This window comes from Miniopterus natalensis, chromosome 10 (genome assembly GCF_054644295.1).
Source record: "Miniopterus natalensis isolate mMinNat1 chromosome 10, mMinNat1.hap1, whole genome shotgun sequence".
NCBI lineage: Eukaryota > Metazoa > Chordata > Mammalia > Chiroptera > Miniopteridae > Miniopterus > Miniopterus natalensis.
The window spans coordinates 83,829,881-83,844,875 of NC_142090.1; the positions used below are offsets into that span (position 1 = coordinate 83,829,881).

A 14,995-nucleotide genomic window follows, 5' to 3' on the forward strand; every position below is an offset into this window, starting at 1 on the left:
TGGGGGCGGCAGGCGGGTGGGGAGGGAATGAGACTCGGAGAAGCAGAGATGCCCCTTCTAATGGCCACGGGGCGCGGGTGGTGGTGGCAGGACCCGCTGGCCGAGGGCAGGACCCGCTGGCCGAGGGCAGGACCCACTGGCCGAGGCCATGGAGCTGCTGCTCCCAGCCCCTCTCGTCTCCCCGGGGTGTGCACCCCCCCAGGCTCAGGGCCCGTCTGCTGCTTCGGAAGATAAACCAGGAGCTGAAACCTGTTTCCCGCCTCTGACGACCACGCTTCAAGCCTCCGTGACGATACTTACCGACAAGAAACCGGAGCCCTGAGGAGAGCCTACGATAAAGAAGATTTCGGACACGTTAGTTCCGCCGGCAGCCAGAACGCGTCCGCCGGGTGCCTGTTTCAGCTCCGAAATCAAACGGCTGGACACGGGGTCCCCGCCCCGTCGGACGACAGGCCGGCCGGGCGTCAACAGCCTCTCTCCTTCCAGAGCGCGTTGGTACTGAGAGAAGTCCTGGGGGAAACCGGCGACCCAGGTTCCCGCAATTTGGAGGAAAATTATACTTCGATGAATCTCTCATTCCACCGGCACTGTGACCGCTCGGGGCGGACGGAGAACGTGAAGGGAAAAGACAGGAAAGCAAAGGGAGGAAGAAGCTGAAGGGGCAAAAGCGAAATTGTGATTTTTCAGCCCCGGGGGTGTCTGCGGAGAACCGGAGTCGCTTAGTGTAGAAAACGCAGGCGCGTGTTGTGAGTAGAAGAGATTTTCTCTCACGCGCTGGGCACGGGAACTGGCTCGAATGGTGAAAACAAAAATCAAATGAGCCCGGCCGGCGTGGCTCAGCGGCTGAGCGTCGACGTAGGGTCTGGGAGATCGGGGTTCGATTCCCGTCAGGGCACAGGCCCGGGTTGGGGGCTCGATGCCCAGTGGGGGGCCTGCAGGAGGCGGCCGATCAATGACTCTCATCACTGATGATTCTCTCTCTCCCTCTCCCCTCCTCTCTCTGAAATCAATACAGACATATTTTCTTTAAAAAATCAAGTGAGATTGGCTCTCAAAACATTACTCCCCCTTTAATAGGATGCGGAAAATCTCATTTGAAAAACAAATTTTGTCAAACATTTCGTGTTTGAAGCTAGTCCTGTCTTTGGGAAACGCATCTGGCCCATCGTGGAGTCGGCCGGCCCCACTGCACCCTGGACAGAGGTGCCCATTTCTCCCTCAGGGATAACATATAACGTCACCTCCTTCCTTTTCCTGCCAAACTTTCTATTTCTTGTATTTCTCCATAAGAGGAAAACAAAATTTTGTAAAAAAAAAAAAATTGGAAGGGGGTTCTCAGGGTTGCCAGATTTAGCAAATAAAAACATAGTCATACTAAAGAAGTACTTGTTGTTTCCCTGAAATTCAAAGTTAACTGAATGTCCTATAGTTTACCTGGCAACCCTGGATGGGGTTGTGTTTAAGAAGGTAGAGGGGACAGGGTCACTGTGACCCCAACGCAGGGACGGAGTCTGCAGGCAGCAACTGAGCCGTGTGAAGAGAGGCAACGACCTGCCCCCCCCCCGAGGCCCCAGCATCAAAGAGCACGAAGTGCTGCTAACACAGAAAGACCCACCCACGTCTACAGGAGTCAAGTGATCAGCCTGCGTGTGCATGCGTGTGCGTGCATGTGTGAATGTGTGCACGCATCTGTGTACATGTGTGTGCATATGTGTGCGTGTGCACACGTGTGTGCGTGCATGTGCGTTGTGTGTGTGTGTGTGTGTGTGTGTGCAAGGCGGGGTCAGAGTTAAAAGCGGAGAGGGAATGAGGAAGGAAGCTGGCAACAGAGGAAAGGAGGGCAGAGTGGAGGGGGCCCTGCCCAGATGAGCAGGGATGGGCTGCAGCCCCGAAGGCTGTGCCCCAGGTGCCACCTGGGGGAGGTGGCGGGAGTCCAGCCCCGCCCCCCACAAACCCCTCCGCGCTGGGCCTCACACGTGGAGGGTGCGCCTTCTCTAGGCCCTACGAGGACAGCCTGGGCCACCCTGTCAACAGGACTTTAAGGACACTGTGCGTCCCCACAGCCCAAGCCTGTGTCCGGGTGAGGGGCTGACAGTGGGAGACATTTACTTGCCTGGAGCCTCAGGTGTTTCCGCCCAAAGTTTTTTCAGGTGAGTTGCCTTGTCCATCGTCTCACAAATCTCATCGGCCAGGTCCTGCATCTCTTGTAAGAAGCCCACGTCCTCGATCTTGTGATGGACGGCGGTGGCTTGGAACCTAGAAGAACTTAAAGCAAACAGAAGAAATGTCGCCAGCAGAACTCCTGATGGGAATAGGTGTCCTCGGCGTTTTTAAGACTCTTGACACCAAATATCAAGTTGTCTTCCATTAAACTTGCAGAAATGAGGCCCAGAGAACCCAAGAGAATGTTCTAAAAGCCACAGGATGGATACGGCCGGGCCAGGGCCAGGCCGAGAGAGCCGAGCACGGGGCCGCCCCCTTGCACCAGGCTCCACCCAAACCAAACCTTTGAAAGTGCGGGGCCTTCGCCTGGAGGGGTCGGGATTCCAGAAGCACAATGAAAACGTCAGTCATTGCATCTGTAATGTTCAAAATAACCATTTCATAAAGGACCCCCGGGAGCCGCGGACGGAAACGCAGGCCCTGCTGCTTCACCCACACGCGGGACTCCCCTGGGAGCCACGGAATTATCAGAGTCCAGACGGGAGGCCCCTCGAAGGGAGGTTTCCTGTCAAAGGAACTGGTTTCATGTTCCTTTTCCAATTATTATGTCAGGAGGCCCTTCATTTGTCCCTAAGATGGGATTAAGAACTATTATTACTAAAATGAAGACAGTGGCAGAAAAAATACACAGGAAATCCAGAGTTAAACACTGACGCGTGAGAGACTGTGAACCGGAGAAATTCCAGGGCCGTAATCGGATTTGGAGGGAGATCATTTCCTCCTTCCCAGGCCCGGGTCTTTGGTCTTTCGCTGGGTAATGAAAGGAGTTGTAAAGAAGAGGCAGGGCGAGGAGATTAGGGTGAACAGAGGCAAGAAAAGGCCCCTGGGAGGTGCCCACACTTCCTTCTGGGCCCCGGGCCTCACAGCGAAACCTCACGGGGCGGGACCCAAATGCAGACGATCCAGTCAACTCGAAATAAGAGAAGGAAACGCACCCAGGCCGAGAGGAGGCGGCGAGACTGTCTCTCCTGCGAGGTATCGCGAACGTGAGAAACCCTCAGGGGTGCACTAAAAACCACTAGGCCTGGTTGTGCATATTTAAAATTTTTTTAAACAAATACCAGGACACAGGAACCACTTAGACGTAGATTTAACAAACTGTAAAAGCAGAAAATGAATCCCGAAAGACAGGAAAATGTAATTAAATGGAGAGCTACGTCGTGCTCATGGCCTAGAAGGCCCGAGGCTGTGCCCCGGCCGGTGTTGCTCAGGTGGTTAGAGCGTCGCCCTGATACTCAGGGGCCGAAGGTTCAGTCCCCGGTCAGGGCACAGGCAAGAATCAACCAATAAATGGGAGGGACGCCAAACCCATGTGGTGTGTCCCCCCCCCCGTCCTCTCTGTCCCTCAAATCAATAAGTTTAAAAAAATGTAAAAGACTCAACGTTGTTAAAATATCAATTATTTCCCAACTCATCTGTACATTAAATGTAGTCCCCGGGGAACGCTGGACGCCCACAGGCCAAAGAATGGGCCCCCCCCTCACGCCACCCCCAGAGGTCAACTCACGGGGACCCCAGGCCCAGATGTGGAATCCAAAGGGCAAAGCCGTTAGAAGAAAACGGGGGTGAACCTTCACGGCTGGGGGTCAGGCAAAGCCTTTTCGAGACGACGCCGAAACACGGGCAACCAAAGGAAACACATGCCTGAGGCTTCCTCAGAATTAAAAACCGTGCGCTTCAGGGGCAACAAGAAAGAAAGTGGGGAGACAACCCAAACGCGGGGAAAACACACGCACACCGTTCATCTGGTGCGGGAAGAACCCCTTGAAGAAAACTGGCCTAAATGCAAATTTTATTGGGGGGAAATTTACAAATAAAAAATATATAGCAGAACACACCGGGTCCCACGTGTTCTCATAATGTGCCAAGAGGGAGGCAGCTGAGACTCGGCTTCGGGGGAGAGGCCGGCCCCGCGGAGCTGGGCGCTGGGGGCGCGGCCTGCTGTGCGTCACACACACCTGTGGGTCCCTCCCAGTTCCGTCTCCAAGGTCAGTCCCAAGGTCAGTGGCCCGCGATGTCAGAAAAGCCTTTCACGGAGCCAGAAGCCGCCCCGGCCGGTGTTGCTCAGATGGTTAGAGCACCGTTCTGTGCACCCAAAGGCGCTGGGCTTGACTCCCGGTCAGGGCACGTCCCCGGGTTGCGGGACTGGTCCCCAGTTGGGGTGCCTGGGGGGACACCCATGTCTCTCTATCTCCCTTCCTCTCTCTAAATCGAAACCAGATGAGTAAATAAATACATAAGGAACAAGGAACACGTTCTTTGCTGCTTTGGGTGCAGAGAGAGGATTCTGCTACCTGTAAAGAAGCCGGTCCCTGGAATCAGGAAAATTACAAAACAGAGACTGAGCAAGAGGGTGAGAAATAAAACGGGGCCGCCGCGGTCAAACTGCTAAATTCCTCAGATCCCGTGGGCTGGGCTGTGTGCGGCCGCTCTGCTCAGGGAGCTTCGGCGCCTGGACCCTCCGGTCCTGCATCGAGGCCTGTGCTTCCACCGAGCCTCAGACACCTCCCGTGAGTCACGTCTGAGCTCAACCCCCCCCAGAGCCGGGAGGGGGGGAAGCTCCGCCGCAAAACCAGGAAGGAGGAAGCGGATTTTCACAGCCGCGCCCAGGCCGGGTGAAATCTGGGACTCCTGCGAACCTTCCCGGGGGATTATAGAGGGCAAGGCGCTCACAGGCCTAACTAACCGTGAAAATGCTTCAATGGACTTGGACGGAGACCGGCCTTCACACACCTGTCGCCCAGACACAGGAACAGGGCGTTTGCTTCAGGCCTCGAGGGTCAACTGAGCCAACACAAGAGCAGGTGGGAAAGGCTGGGGGGCAGGGTCAGAGCCAGAGGCCAGCTGGCCCCCGCGCGAGCCCCGCTCCTTCCTGGCCCCTCTTTCTCTCCCTCCATCCTCGGTCCTCGGTCCTCGGTCCTCGGTCCTCGGTCCTGGGCCCTCACAGGTTTTCGCTGTTTCACCCTGCATTTCTCACACCCGGGCCTCAGGCACTGCGAGGCCCCGGGGGAGCACGGCTGTGCCGTTCCCTTCGCCCCTCTTCCCTCCGAGGGGACCCCGCAAGACGTGCGACCAGGGGAGCAATGGGCAGCAGCAGCTCGTCCCGGGGTCACCGCCTGAGCCTGTCTCCCAGGCCCCTTCTCTCCGGCTTCCCAGTGGCCAGAGCCGCCCAGCCCGGCTCTCCCGTTGCCTCCTCTGTGACCTTCCTTGTCTCACGGTCCCGAGTGCACTTCTGCTGCCATCCTGGACCCAGTGCCCTCGGGCTCAGGGCTGGGTAGCCCTTCCCTTTGGATGCCCCATCCCCTTTCCTTTAAATAAATTCAATTTTTCTTTTTTATTTTATTTTTTAATCCTTACTCAAGATTGTTTCCATTACTTTTCAGAGACGGAGAGAGAGAAACATCGATGTGAGAGACACATCCGTTGGTTGCCTCCCGCACGTGCCCCGACCAGGGCCAGGGATCGAGCCTGCAACTGAGGTGCAAGCCCTGACGGGAAATTGAACCCATGACCCTTCGGTCAGCTGGCGGGTTCTCCAACCCCTGGGGCACAGCGGCAATGCCCCTTTATTCTGGCTTTTCTTACATAAAATACCTCCCACTCTTTCTCTTGTTGGTCTTTGATCCCAACTGATGCCACAGGCAACCCCGGGTGTGGCTTAGATGGAGAGTCAGAGCTAGACGCCTGTCCCCTAGGGCACCAGGTTTGGCCAGACCAAAAAGAAAGAGCTAAACGATCCCTGTTTTCATTTTATCTCAGCTGCGGAACAATAGGATTGAGGCCAAAAACAACACAGTAGGAAAACCCCAGTGGGTGGCCCCAACAAACACTTGGCACCAACATGAACAGTTGGCTAAACAAGCCATTCTGAAGTCAGATTCTTAACCTAAGAAAACAAACCATTATATGTAACTAGTATCTGCTAGTCAGCAACTGCTTTTTGGTCCTTAAACAGTAGAAAGACACTATCATATGAGTCTGAATTTAATAAAACTGATTCCTTGTAACTCTACGTCTGTACTTCTCATGGCTTCCGACCCGTCCCAAATGACCGAGGCGTTACTAAAAGCATCGCTCCTGTTCTATGCCCTGGCTTCCCACGGATTCTGAAAGGTGTTTGTGCTTCTTACTGGAAGTGGTGCTCCTTGGGCCCCGCGTAGCTTGTGTTCCGGCACCTGGCCCCGGTGTTGCAGAGAAGGCCTTGGATGAAGGGGAAAACGCCCCCGCTGGGCAGGTCCCGGGGCTGCAAGTAACCTGGATGCAGGTGCAAGGAGGAAATGAGTCCATACACCTGGCTGCAGGAAAGCAGTACCTACTGAGAGCAAGAACGGTAACGTGGGTGTCACGCTATTGTATCACTAATCCTCTCTTATGTGTTCACATGGTCCCCCGTGGGAGCCCCACCATGACACTTCTCCTGCTGTGTTGTCATAATCCGGCCTTACGATAAGTTTTGTGAGGACAGAGAAAACACCTGTCTGCCACTCTATTCTCAGCAAGGCCCGGGACACAGAAGGCACTCGATACGTATTTGCCAACTGAATAAGTAAATTAATTCACCATTTGGAATAGTGACATACTGTTTTAGATGAATCCCGCCCCTTAATAATCCTTCATTCGTGTCACATTTTCAGAATCAGCCATATCTATAGTTCAAGGGGCATAAGTCTGATAGAAACAAAACAGGCCTTCATTTCTCAAGGAGTGATGCCACTGAGGTTGCAAACCAGAAACACAAAATGGTCTTTCTGAGAAGCCCCTGGAGCAGAGGAATTTATCAATAATGGTTTATCAGTAACATCACCATCATCATCACCATCTTCACCATCACCATCATCATCAACATCATCTTCACCATCACTGTCATCATCACCAGCATCATCCCATTATCAACATTATCATCAATATTACTATCATCCTAACCACCATCATCTCCATCATCATCTCATCATCACCATCATCACCATCACCATCTCCATCGTCTCATCATCATCTCATCACCATCATCACCATCGCCATCATCATCTCCATCATCACCATCACCATCTCCATCACCATCATCACCGTCACCTTCATCATCACCACCATCACGATCATCTCCATCATCACCATCACCATCATCTCCATCATCTCCATCATCACCATCACCATCATCTCCATCATCTCCATCATCACTATCATCATCATCTCCATCATCACCATCACCATCATCTCCATCATCTCCATCATCACCATCACCATCATCTCCATCTTCTCCATCATCACCATCATCATCATCTCCATCATCACCATCATCTCCATAATCTCCATCATCACCATCACCATCTCCATCATCACCATCACCATCACCCTCATCACATTATCACACCATCATCACCTTTTCCTTCATCACCACCATCAGTACCAGGTGGGTGAGCTGATGTGCATCCACCTTTTACCTCTTCCTCTGCTCTTTCTGTCCCTATAAATGGCACACATACCGGTGCCCACATTGAGGCAACTTTTTAGGAGAATAAATCTACCTTTGAATATTATTCCTAAAAGGAAAAAATGTAAATCGATGCTCACAGACACGTGCCCCAGAGCTACAGCCATCGTGATATTATAGCGGAACCCTGCCCAGGCCTCCTGCTCAGAACTCAGCGTTTCTAAAGGACAGAAGAAAGAGTGCTGCACTTTTCCTCTGGAGGTTTGTCATCAAAGTGACACTTACAGTTGTCCCTATGTCTGGGAGGTTCTTGAACACGAAGGACTATCAGAATCGTGAACAGGATACATGGCCACAAGAATTCAGCGAGGGAAAGGACCTGGGGAAGTTGTCCAAAAATAATTAGTGCTTGAATAAATCACAAAGCATTACTGCCTCTCCATCTGTTAAAAACTGGCACACTGGCCAGGCCGAGCCTCCTCTACCAGAGGTCATTGCCATCCCTACCATGGGGCTCTGAGAACAATTGTGGGAGACGGGGGACCACAGAGGAGGTCACTCATGGAAGGAAAGGAAGCAGAGCCCGGAGGCAGGCTCCCCTCGGGATGCACAGGGCCCCTCGTTTACAAGCTCTCGCTCATCCACTGCTCCACCCTCCTGACGGGCAGGGAGGGGCCAGCTCTGCGCACTGGCCTCCAGGGACCCGGCTAGTTTGCCCCGTATCCTTGATCCAGCTGTGAGGGAGCCTGGACTGAATCTCAGGCCTGCAGACGAAATGAGTGAGTTTCCATCCACTCAAACAGAGCATCGTACACACTGAGTTCAAACCCATTTTTTAAAAATATGTCTTCATTAATTTTAGAGAGAGAGGAAGTGAGAGAGAGACGCATCCATGAGAAACGTCAACATCGATCGGCCTTCTCCTGCACGCCCCCTACGGGGCATCGAGCCCGAAACCCTGGCATGTGCCCCGGCGGGGAATCCAACCCGGGTCCTGTTGGTTCCTGGGTCGACATTCGACCAACTGAGCCACGCTGACCAGGCTGAAACCCACTTTTTAATCCTCTGAGTTGCTCAGGTAGCACGTGGTTTGGGTTGCAACTGAAAACGACAAAAAATAAAACATTCGATACCCAAAAACAATAAAATTGTAAACGAGTGAAGAAGAAAAGGAACTCTTTGGAGGGAGGAGCTGGTGCGGAGCCTCACTGGCGGCGAGAGAAGGAAAAGCTGTGGTGGGTTTGGAACATCCAGGGAGCCGGGGGAACCCGTGTAGTGAGCCCGTGGCCCCGGGTCCGTGGAAACAAGGGCTTTGCGCTCAGCCTGAAAGTCTGTTGTGTCCTCAGGGCTCTGTGGATGCCGACCTCGCCCGGGAAGAGACTTTCCCAGGGTATTATGAAGCACAAACTTCATACTATGGCAAGAAAAGGGGTTCGAACAACATGAGTCTGACCCGAGAGCCGTGAACCTACGGCTCAGCCTCCCTGACGGGGGAAGGGGTGGGGGGGCAGGTTACAGCTGACCCCACGCTGAGCACAGGAGGTAACGTGATCTTAGGGGGCCTTCGGGGGGTTCCCTTCAGTTGACTCAAGTGACACAAGCAGCGTATTTCTCCCTGGGCTCGGGGTGGCCCCTGGGGTCCAAGCCACCAGGGAGAGCTGTGCCATTTAAACATCCCAAGCAGCCGGCCGGTGTGGCTCAGCGGTTGAGCATCAACCCAGGAACCGGGAGGTTGAAGGTTCGATTCCCGGTCAGGGCACAGGCCCGGGTTGCGGGCTCGATCCCCAGTCGGGGGCCTGCAGGGGGCAGCCGATCAATGACTCTCTCATCGATGTTTCTCTCTCTCTCTCTCTTCCTCTCTCCAAAATCAATAAAGATATATATATTTTTTTTAATTGAGGGGACATGAGAATTCAGCAAAATGGAATTCAATGTCAATTCCAGAATTTCTTCACACAGAGGAACCGGTCGGCAGAAACCCCCGTGTGCTAAGCGTGGACCTGAGTCAGAAATTATGTGCACGCCACGCAGATCTGCCTCCCCGGAAAGGCGGCGTTTTCAGGGGTTCGTTTCAGCCCAGCAGCCTCGGAAATGAAGGCCGGCCCGTCGTCATTCGTAAGCACTGACTCCCCCCTGGTTGGGGCGCACGCTTGCGGGGGGGGTTCGCCTCGCGCTAGCCCGAGCTTGGCCTGAGCGGCCCCCCTGCACTGAGGAGGGTGCTGCCCCGTCACCTGGTACGGTGTCCACAGGAGGTGAACCAACGCTAACGATGGGACAGGAAAGAGCAACCCCGGGGCCCTGCCGCCCTCCCCGGGGACCCACACGGCAGCCTCAGGCCCTGGGGTGGGCGCCCAGGACGCCCGTCTACGCACTAATCTCAGACCTTGTCCTTTCGGCCGGAAGGCACAGTTTTCACAAGGAGCCGAGAACAGCCACTAGAGCTGATTTTCCCACCTTTATTTTTATAAAGAGTTTTTCTGAATCAGCTCTTTCCTGACGATGCCACAGCCTGTCTCGCTCTGGTCCCGGGGTTCGGCTACTTTGGCCCTGAGGGACCCGGCCTCCCCGTACCCTGCAAGGTGGGGCGCAGCCCCAGCCGCCCCGAGGACCCACCCCGAGGACCCACCCCGAGGGCCCACCCGGAGGACCCACCCCGAGGGCCCGGGACAGGCGGCCTCGCTCACCGGGTGCCTGCATCGGCACAGCCAGTCCTTCCAGAGCAGGGCTCCCAGCTGGCGCCAGGCCGGCCCCATGCCTCTGCCTCTGGGTGGGGAAGCCAGAGCCGGGGTTTATATGCCCAGGCCTGGCCCGGCGCCCGCGCTCATTGGTCAACCCCAACGACGGCAAGTGATGCGAGAAGGATCGCTGGCCTCTGCAGGCCGCGGATCAGGTGTCCCTCCTGCTGAGCTCGGGAGAAACCTCACCTCCCAGCCGTCCAGGGTGGAGGCTGAGCCCGGGCACACAGAGCACACACCGCTGGGGAGACAGAGGGCCCGTGGGTCAAGGTCACAGTCAAGGTCGCGGTGCTGCTGTGCCCTCCCCCCTCCCCTCCTGCACCCATTTCTCCCAAAGGGCTGGGACCAGTGCTCAGGGACCGGAGGGTGCAGCGGGCGGAGCCGGCGTCTGAGCAAACCCAGCCCCTCTCCCCTCTGCAGCTCCCCAGCGGCATCCGCGAGCCTGTGGGCTCCGGGGCCGGGTGATTCCCGCCCGCGGTCACCTGGTCACCGGCCTGATGGCCTCAGCTGGGCAGCTGGGGCTGCACCATCCCCACGGCTGGGCTCGGGGTTCCTGTCGCCCCCCAGCTGTGGTCGGGGGCCCTCAGGCGACCAAGCCCGTGGTCTCCGCGTCATAGAGCGATTTCCACAGCTGCCGGGTCCCCTCGGCGGCTTTCGCAGTGGGAAGTGGGGCCCAGGCTCCAGCAGAGGAACGGCCCCAATTACCCGGCCAGCCTGGTTTTACGAGAACGTCATTTTTACATTTTATTTTGTGTTACATGCAGGGCATCCCAAAAAATGCACACACACTATAAAGGCAGTGTTTCTTAAAATACATTTCATGCCCGGCCGGGCGTGGCTCAGGGGTTGAGCATTGACCTGGGATCCAGGCGGTCGGGGTTCGATTCCCGGGCAGGGCACAGGCCCGGGTTGTGGGCTGCAGCCGATCAATGACTCTCATCATTGATGTTTCTCTCTCTCTCTCCCTCTCCTTTCCTCTCTCTGAAATCAATAAAGATATATTTAAAAAAATAAAATACATTTCATTTTCAAAATGTAATAGAATCTACAGCGACCAGCTGTTTAAGTGTGTGTGGTTTTTGGGGGTCACCTATATGTACAGTGCTTCACCTCGTGGGAGACTGTCATTATTTCTGAAAGCTCCTGGATTAGGAAAACCCCGGCGTGGGGTGTCCCCCTCATTCCTGTAGCAGCCAGGTTTCGCGCGTGTGGTTTTACCCGTCAGAATCCAACTCTGCTGACGGCTCAGCCTCGGACGTCCGGCCCCCGGAACGGTGGGGACACAGACGTCCTGTTGAAGCCCAGCCTGCAGGGCTGGAGCGTGGCCGCCCCGGGCGCTGATTCCACGGCCGACAAAGGGGAGCCCAGCTGCCAAACCGGCTTGTGAGCACCTGCAGGGGAGGCTGCTGCTGGGGAGGAAACGCGCAGCCAGCAGGCAGGTGTTGGTATAAAGGGATCCTGAGACTGGAGCTCCCTGGGGCTCAGCTCTGACGTGGACGCTGCCCCAGAGGAGAGGGGGCCCCTCCACGTTGACCGTGGTCTCCCCGATGCTCTGCGCAGGGCAGGCGGTCAGAGCCCCAGAGCTCCTGGCCTGTGGGCTAGGACGTCTCGTTCGGGTTCATAAGGGGTCACGGGCTGGCCCGTGTCTGCTCCTGGCTGCCCTCCCACCCCGTCCACACTCCCCGGCCACTCAGCCCGACCCCCGGACTTCAGGTTGTTTTCCTTCAAGAGGTGGCCAGGAGGAGGGGGACGGAGGGGACTGAAGCCAGAACAGTAAGGCCTGTCCGGCCGGCGAGGCTCAGTGGTTGAGCATCGGACCGTGAACCAGCAGGTCCCTGATTGGATTCTGGGTCAGGGCACGTGCCCGGGTTGTGGGCTCGACCCCCAGTCGGGGGCGTGCAGGAGGCGGCCGATCAATGACTCTCATCATGGATGTTTCTCTCTCTCCCTCTCCCTTCCTTTCTCTGAAATCAGTAAAAACATTTAAAAAAAAAAAGGCCTGAGGACCACAGCCCTCCGAGGGCCCCACCCAGGTCCAGCCCCCCTCGAATGCGTCCCCACATAACTTGCCTCACTCAGAGCTGAGTCCCTCAGGTGCAGAAACTTGAAGGCAGGTTATGACACACACTCGGCGGGTCCCTCTGGGAGGCTATGCTATTTGAAAGTCATAATGTAATTATTCATTAATTTCAGGTAAAACGGCCTCGGATTCTGTTTAAAGTCTTTATTAAAATTAGGGGCAATAAGCAATTGGACGCTTTATAGTTAAAAGAACATTCATGACCCGAATGTTTCTTATTTGTCATTTATAAAAGCTGAGAAATAATCTCTTGGGTGATTTAAATACGTTACTTTCTCTGACACCGAAATTCCACCTCGCTAATTTCCATAATTTCTCACAAATCTGAATGAGTCTCTCTTCTCTCTCTAATGGAAAACCGTAATTCCAACTCACAGCTCAAGCGTATTTGCTCAAAAGACAATAAATGGATAGAAACATGTGGTTCCATCTTCTAATGCTGTCTGCTGCCCACGGAGCTGAGAAAATTAAAGGAAACCCCCATAAATCTACTGAGAATGTGGAGAGCGGGTGGGTAGGAGGCGGCGAGGACCCGGCTGCCCTTCCCTCTGGGCACTGAGGCGGGCATCCCGCCCTCGGGCCTCCCGTTTTTGTTGAATTGTTTCTCCGGGTGAAAACATAAAATGTAATTTGTTTACTCCAAAGCCAGGGCTCGCGTCTGATGTGGAAGCGAAGGGCAGCAGACCCAAGTGCAACGCCCCACGTTCAGGTGGGCGCCTGGACTCAGGGGTGACGTGTTAGAGGACGTTTTCCAGGTCACCTCCCAAGTCATCTTAGAAACCAAACTAAATTCTGAGCTCAGTTGTCACGATAGACGTGCAATTATTTTCCCATCAGAACCACCCCCTTGGCTCAGAGGGTGTTCCCTGCGCTGGGCCCCGTCCAGCCCCTCAAGGTCATCCCTGGGGAGGGGTCACGGACGCAGGGAAGGGTCACCCCTGACACAGAAGCAGCACCCGCAGGGCGCGTGACGTGCAGTCCCGCCCGTGGCCAGCAGAGGGCGGCGCAGGCCCAGCCGGGAGCCTCGGCATCCCGGGAAACCTGGCCTAGGGGAGGCCCTGGTCCCTTTGCCTGGGGTCCCCCCAGGTTCTGCAAGGACGTAGCTGAGGGACCCGGCCCCTCTCTGGCTGGTAGCGGCCTCTGCAGCCTAAATGCTGCGTTGCCGGTGCCCTCAGGAAGCAGCGGGGTATCCCAGCAGCCACGCTTGCCAGGGAGGGGTACAAGGCCCTCCCCCCCCACCCCCCACCCCCGGCAGGCCCGGTGATGAGCCCCTCACCCCCTCCCAGGCTGGGGCCTGGCGAGAGCACCCACAGAAGGGAGCCTCTGTCCCTGGCACGCTGGCCCCAGGGCCCACATGGCGGCCTGGCCAGCTCAGAGATCCAGAGGCCTCAGTGACTCTGGGCCTGAGCTGAGGTTTGAGAGGCAAAAATGCCCCCAGAGGGGCCCGGCGACGACGTCCAGCTGAAGTCGCAAAACTCAGGAATTGGGGGACAGATGGGAGTGCAGGTGAGCAGCCTGCGGACAGAGCAGAGCCCAGGTCCTGCTCCGTGTGCTGGGTTGGAAGTGCACAGCCTCCTCCGGGGGGCTCTGGTCGGGCCCCTGCCCTTCTGGGCCCTTCCTCCCGGTCAGCCTCCTGCTCGGTGCCTCAGGCCCAGCAAACAGCCACTGGAGGGAGCTGAGGGAAGGACCTCGGGGGACTGACTCCGCAGGACGGCCTCCAGGTCTGAGAAGGGGGTGGGGCTCCTCTCAGCACCCGGGGGTGACCTGATTCTGACCCTCAGTGGCCTTCTGAAGGGGATGAACCGCACCCATAACACCATGGGGTCCCTACACTGCCCTGCCCTCGGTCACAGCTGCCGGAGCTGAGCACTGCACGGGGTGGGGGTGGGGGCGGGGGGCTCGGTGCACGACCAGGGAACACCCCTCGGGTGCTCACAACAGGATCCAACACCAGAGGACGGCCCCTTTGCTGTAGGAGACTTCCCAGGGTGGGCCACTCCAGTCCACGGGCGAGGACCCAGCTCCCTCTGGCCGGCCGTGTGGAGAACAGACGGGCTATGGCCGTGTCACTGGGCTGACACAGAAGGTTCCAGAAGCGTGGCTGTGTCTGTGTAACTAGGGAACTGTGTGCACAGCGGTGGGCCCGGGACCAGCCCCCGGTCGGGGGCACCGACCTCCCACGAAGTTGAAGATCTGCGTGAGCTACAGCCGGCCCTCCACAGACACAGTCCCGGCCCCCGGTTACCCTGAATGACGTGGGATTGAGCTGCGTGGACAACCGAGCTGTGATCCACGGAAAAAAATCTGCGTCTGGCCCTGGCCGGGGGCTCGGTTGGTTAGAGCATTGTCCCAACATCCCAAGGTTGTAGGTTCGAAGCCCAGGCAGAGCACATACAGGCAGCAACCGGTAAGTAAGTGGACCAGCAAATCGATGTTTCTCTGTCTGTCCCTTCCTCTCGCCCTCTAAAAATCAATTTTTAAAAATTCTTTAAAAAATAAATGCTCTGCCTCTGAATGGACCACGCAGCT

General features: G+C 56.1%; 1 protein-coding gene across 1 annotated transcript in view; it reads right to left on the reverse strand.

Moving 5' to 3' along the window:
* ABCA13 (ATP binding cassette subfamily A member 13) overlaps window positions 1-10,404 on the reverse strand; it is a 77,431-nt gene extending 67,027 nt beyond the window's left edge. The window contains exons 1-5 of the mRNA XM_087820881.1: window positions 10,336-10,404; window positions 7,937-8,030; window positions 6,354-6,477; window positions 2,114-2,265; window positions 301-329 (exon numbers count right to left, since the gene is read on the reverse strand). Coding sequence (XP_087677007.1) covers window positions 301-329; window positions 2,114-2,265; window positions 6,354-6,477; window positions 7,937-8,030; window positions 10,336-10,404 — 468 coding nt within the window. The remainder of the gene's footprint in view (window positions 1-300; window positions 330-2,113; window positions 2,266-6,353; window positions 6,478-7,936; window positions 8,031-10,335) is intronic.
* Between the last annotated feature and the right edge of the window lie 4,591 nt (window positions 10,405-14,995).